Raw genomic sequence first — 6,787 nt, 5'->3', positions numbered from 1 at the left:
TTTTATCAAATACTTTTGTATGCAAAATCCGATCCCGCATTTTGCTAATTCTTACCCTCTGATGAGAAGGAAAGTATTTTATTTCTTCGAAACTCCGCGGATTAGTTTTCCTTTTCGGATTAAATATGTTTTTAACTCTTTTTCAAAGTGTTTTTTAACATGTTTTATTAACTGTTTGTTCTGATATATATATATATATATATATATATATATATATATATATATATATATATATATATATATATATATATATATATATACTAGCATTTCAGCCCGGCGTTGCCCAGGTGTTTGGATGTGTATGTTGAGCAAAAAAAAAAAAAAAAAAAGTGGTAATAGGAAGGCAGGATCGAACCCGTACCGCAAAGGAGGTAAAAAACGGGGTAAAAACCTAACGTTTATGCTGTTACGACCACCGCCAAACCGGAAGCGACATTTTTTAAAATTAAGGCTAGACAATCTAAAGGAGAGGAAAACTTTAAAAAATATCGGCGAAAAAAGTGACCCCCCTGGTAGAAAAGTGCCTAGTTGAAAGGGAAGATATTAATGTTTTTAGCCAATTTTTCGATATTTGTCGTATGAAAGGTCGAACTTTAAAACGATACTGATCTTGGTAAAATCCGTCGCCTTTATTGAAAGATTAAGGCAGACATGCAAACAGACATACATAATACATTTATATATTGGTAACTAAAAATTTTCGACCCAAACTGATGAAAAAGCTTGCCCTATCTCTGAATACCCTTTATGTAAAATTTCAAATATTTAGACCAGAAATTGTCTGAGCAATTTGGAAGAGACCGCAGAGGTCAATTTTTTTTTTAACTTTGACCCCTATTATGACCCCTTAACATTTATTGTTTTGGGCTCAAATCAAGTTATTAAGTTAGATCCATGTCCAAAGAACCTATATCTGAAATTTCAAATGTCAAATCGTTGAACTTTGACTCCTTAGCCAAATTTCTGGCCAAAATCCGATCACATCGATTTTCCCAAATCTCAGTATCCTGTATATCAAATTTCGAGTCTGTAGACTAAAAATTGACAGAGTTATTGCGTAGGGAAATGTACACTGACACACACACACAGACACACAGACACGTCCACTTCTGAGCTACGAAGACATTTTTGCAAGGCTTAAAATTAAACATGAACAAATAGCTATTATGATACGCATGCATATTCGTAAAGTCATCATTTAACTTTCACCTGGTAAATTCTATTTTTTTAATTTTCATACTTTTCCACCGATATTCCCCGGATAAAACCAAAATATAATGTTTCGCATGGATCCAAATACCCTATATATTAAGTTTCATGTATCTAAACCAAAATTTTCTAAACAAATATATATTAATACGTATATATATATATATATATATATATATATATATATATATATATATATTTAAATATTAATACGTATATATATATATATATATATATATTTAAATATTAATACGTATATATATATATATATATTTAAATATTAATACGTATATATATATATATATATATATATATATATATTTAAATAAGGAAAATATACATCTTTCTTTCGTTGGAATTTATTAACCCATTTTATATATATATATATATATATATATATATACGCATTAATATTAATAATATTAATATATATAAAATTAATTAATATTAATATTAATAATATATAGAAATATATTTGTATTTACTATAAGTTTTTTACGCAAATATTACACAAGTATAAACCATGTAGAATATCTGCATGAATATAATTACACGTAATGGTTAACTAAAGATGATCATCCCATAAGAAAACCGAAAAAACTAATAGGGAATTAATTAAAATGAATGTTTAAAAGAATATGCAAATTAGCTAGATCTTTTGCAGACGATTTCAATTCCATGACCCTCATATAACAAAGTTGTATTTTTCTGTTTTAAATAAATAGAAAAAAGGTTTTTTTTATATAGATTACCAATACACACGCACACACGCACACACAAACAATTTTATAGGAGTATAGATAGATATATATCACTAACCAGACCTCCACCGGATGAGTGCAAAAAAGACTGGGGTCTTTGGGAGGCTGATTGCCACCTAGATTACAGTGAAAATAATGGTGGGTGCCAGCGAGAAGAGGTCGTTGCGATAACGCAAAGTCAGCTGCAAAGGTAATGTAAAGAGGTGAAAAGTACTGGAAAACTTTTTGTCATCCAGTCTCCAAGAAACACCACAGGTTGTTGTCAGTTAATAATCTATAATAACGACCTGTGTGAGAACTCCTAGTGAGTACAAAATAAATAATACTAAAATAAATAAATAAACAAGTTCATTATATATGATGGTCATCTATATCGGTTAGGAAATAACAGCAGCAGCAAAAAGAAGAAGAAAAAAAAAACAATTGTGTACTGTGAGAGTCGAACCCTGAAAGATGACATCAAATATTCGAACTGATGATGAACGCCCGATTCACACGATCACGGATCAAACGTAAATATTTTGTACCAGCAGGCCGCCGGGCGTTGCCCGCTCGTAAAATACGCATAAACTGTGGGTAAAAATATCGACAAAGCGAACAAAAATTACTATCTACTTGCCTTACTACGAGAGCAAGGTTGCACACAAGGTCATTTGTTTTAGGCAATTACTAGCAGGCCGCCCGACGTTGCCCGGTCGTAAAATATGCATAAATACATTTTAATTCATACAGAAACTGAGACATGTGCATGCGAGTGTTATGTTGTTTTTTTCTGAACAGTTTACTTCTTGTAAAAAAAAAAAAAAAAAAAAAAATGAAATACCCGGGCTGAGATCGAAACCCAAACCTAAAGACAGTGAGTCAAGTACTATAACCATTAGACCCGCTTGACACTGTGTTCAAATCTACTTATTTTTAACATAATAAATGAATCTGTCATGTGAACCATTCACACATGCGCATTCGTGGAACAGTTGGCAAACAAAATATAATCCGATGACCCCCACGTAATTTTGACCCCTTCGCAGCCAGTTTTTTTTTTCTCTTCCGGATGAAACCCGATTGAAAAGTTTGCAACATATCTGAATATCATATATACCAAATTTCAAGTCTATAGATAAAAATAATTCGTTGAGTATATAGGTCGAGAAGTGTCCTCACTCACGCACACACATTTTCAGTTTTATAGATTTGTAACCTACTTCGACTTTTTATGAGTTTGGCGTAAGGATACACACTCTGCATAGATGTAAAATAGTTCGATTGTCTAAAATGAATAAACGCAAAGTAAAATGTCAAATGGATACGATGATTTGACTAAACTAAATCAAATTTTGACTGACATTTTTTTTTTTAAAGTAGAACTTATATAAAACCCGAATTAACCGAAACGAAATTACTTCAGTTGCGAAAGTTCCAAAGTTCTAGCTCGTTTCTCTATGAAACACCAATGCCATGTCAGAATTAATTAAAAAAAAAAAAAAATCCAGAAAAATCATTATGGTGTCATGGAACGAACACGCCATATTCCAAAAATCATATAAATTCATCGTGTAGTTTTTTTTAGTTTAAACTAAATCAAATTTTGACTGACATTTTTTTTAAAAGTAGAACTTATATAAAACCCGAATTAACCGAAACGAAATTACTTCAGTTGCGAAAGTTCCAAAGTACTAGCTCGTTTCTCTATGCCATGTCTGAATTAATACAAAAAAAAAAAAAAAAAAAAAAAAAAATCCAGAAAAATCATTATGGTGTACGTAACCGTCATTGAACGAACACGCCATATTCCAAAAATCATATAAATTGATCGTGTAGTATTTTTTTATATAGAGAAAATCATATTTTTAACGATTTTTAGCGATTTTAATAGTAAATCTCAGTAATAGTAAAGGCTGAGTTTGCTTTTGGTAATTTGTCTCCCTGTATTTATTAAAAATGTCAGATCAAGGCACAACGTCTCACTTCCTCATAAAATTTGATTTCCGTAGTTAAAAATCCACAACTACTTCATCGATTTACGTAATTTTTGGGAAATGACATGTTCATTCTGTAACGATTTTTCTGTATTTTCTGCATGTTTTAAAAAAATTCGGTTGAACTCTGCGTTTACACCGAACTACCTCTGGAGAAACCAAATTACTTACAAATAACCGATGAATAAGTAATTTTTTTTAAAATTTTAAGTTCAATTGGAATTATAAGAGAATTGCAAAAAAGTCTAAAAAATAAATGAATAAATAGGATGATAAACTTGAAGGATAGTTAACAGTAAAGAAATCGTGAACAAGAAACAAAAAACAACAAATTACTTTTACCAAGCGCAATAGAATTTAATTATCTACCGACCTGTATATTTTTAACGTGCTGAAACTGTTTTGTTTCAAAAATTTATTTCGTTCAAAACAGTCTTTACGACGCACGAAAAAAAAAAAAAATGGCTGCTTATAGGTTAATTATTGAGAGAAGGAGTCATGATTGAAAAGATAGAAAAAAAAACCCGATTTACCCTAACGCTCACCCTAAGTCAGAGTGGCTTAATGATTACGGATTAATGGTAGGGTAATTCATTTTTTATTATCGTCTAATTAGTTAAATGGCAGGCGACTAGATTTTGTGTGTATGGTATATCAGATAAAAAAAATAAAGTTGATAGAAAATAGTTTCAGTATATTAGAAGTATACAAGTCGGTATATAATTAAATTATGCTGCGTTTGGTATAAGTTATTTATTTTTATGTTTTATTTCTTAACTATTTTGCACCTTTACCAATAAAATGCATAATAAAATCAAAACGCAGCTTAGAAAACAAAGTTCTTGAATAAAAAGCAAAAATAAAGTTTCAATACGTTGAAAGTATACAGATCGGTATATAATGAAATTATACTGCGTTTGGTATAATATATTTATTTTTGTTTTGTTTACGCTTTTTCGACTGTTAACTATTCTGTACCTTTCTCAATAAAATAAATAATAAAATCAAAACACAGCTTAAAATAACAAATTTCTGAAATAAAAAGCAAAAAATAAAGTTTCAATACGTTGAAAGTATACAGATCGGTATATAATGAAATTATACTGCGTTTGGTATAAGTTATTTTTATGTTTTATTTATTCACGATATTTTAGCTGTTAATTATTCGGCACCTTTACCAATAAAATAAATAATCAAATCAAATAAATAAATAAATACCTGGCACATATCGTCGTTGAGAGAAGGTCTTTGTCTTGGATGAATGAGAGCCATTGTTTTTCTTGTAAACGCTGCTTCACTTCCACAAATGGAGCCGAAAATCAGTAGGGATAAAAAGATAATTTGAAAATGGGATTCCATTTTCTATCAGCTTTTAGGGGGGGAAAAAACAATGTCTTTTAAAATTTAGTTGTTAGATAACGAGCCGACAAGCAACGTGTCGAGTCGAAATTTTGAGATTTAAAAAACAACAAAGAAACAAAACAAAGAACGAAATCGTAGCTGAATGTTAGCAGACAAATCTCACAGGGCGAAATAAAGACAGCTGTTTATAGGAAAACACACCAGGCCAGTTTTTACTACGGACAGCACCAAAGTGAGAATTGTCATGATAGTAAGATAGGAGAAATACCCTGTTTATATACACATACCCATCTCACTTTGATTGGTTACGGGTATCAGGGAAGTAACTGTAAAGTGGGCGAGGATGGGTCGGCTAGGGTTGGGTATCCAAAGGGGGTGTGGTAAGGGATTGTATTCCTGTTTGTGTGACAGAAGAATACACCTGTGTATGAATTAACACATGTTTTAATAAACATGAAGGTACGAATCCTACGCGCTCAACCAATGAGAAGCCAGCTTGGGCCATTCACATATCTGTTACGAAATCCATAAAAAGACTAGTGGAAAGAAACTTTGGTTTTTCCGAAATGTTATATATATATATATATATATATATATATATATATATATATATATATATATATATATATATATATATATATATATATATATATATATATATTTGTGTGTGTGTGTACTTGCAAAAACCAAATATGTACATATATATATATATGTATACATATATATATATATATGTATACATAAATGCTTACATGTGTATATATGTATGTAAATATATTTATGTATACATATGTATATATGCAAACATATATATATGTATGCATATATGTGTACATATATACATATATATATATGTATATATAAATAAGTATGTACATATATATGTGTATATATGTATGTACATATATATGTATGTATATGTATGTATATATATGTATATGCATATATATATTATACATACATATTATATATGTATATATTATGCATATATGTATATATATTTATATATTATACATGTATATGTTATATATGTATATATATTTATATATCATACATGTATATACTATATATATGTATATATTATATATATATGTATATATATTTATATACTGTACAATGATATATATTATATATATCTATATATTATACATATATACATATATATATTATTATACATATGTATTATATTACACACACACACACATACACACACACATATGTATATATATATTGCAAAAAGCCAAAGAGAAAGAAATAACTCTACATTTTTTTTATACCACTCCCCGTTCTTTTGATTACCAAATGAATTAATATTAAGAGCAGCGACTTGACCATATAGGAGCTATGGGCAACTTTTAGCAAACCAGTTTTAGATAGTTTTGTTTACGAATAAAATTTAATTTTTACAAACTTGACTGGATGGAACTTACACTAGAATATTTCGGGCAGTGTTAAACTTAAACTAGAAAACGCAACCAA

The 6,787-nt window shown here is 29.3% G+C and overlaps 1 protein-coding gene across 1 annotated transcript in view; it reads right to left on the bottom strand.

Moving 5' to 3' along the window:
- LOC145246133 (uncharacterized) overlaps nt 1-5,737 on the bottom strand; it is a 20,747-nt gene extending 15,010 nt beyond the window's left edge. The window contains exon 1 of the mRNA XM_080107981.1: nt 5,165-5,737. Within this exon, the coding sequence (XP_079964107.1) occupies nt 5,165-5,305 (141 nt within the window). The 5' untranslated portion in view covers nt 5,306-5,737. The remainder of the gene's footprint in view (nt 1-5,164) is intronic.
- Between the last annotated feature and the right edge of the window lie 1,050 nt (nt 5,738-6,787).

Source organism: Euprymna scolopes, chromosome 23, assembly GCF_053919585.1.
Source record: "Euprymna scolopes isolate OS-2025 chromosome 23, ASM5391958v1, whole genome shotgun sequence".
NCBI classification, from domain to species: domain Eukaryota; kingdom Metazoa; phylum Mollusca; class Cephalopoda; order Sepiida; family Sepiolidae; genus Euprymna; species Euprymna scolopes.
Note: the sequence above shows the minus strand (reverse complement) of the source record. Positions and strands in the feature narration are given on the sequence as shown.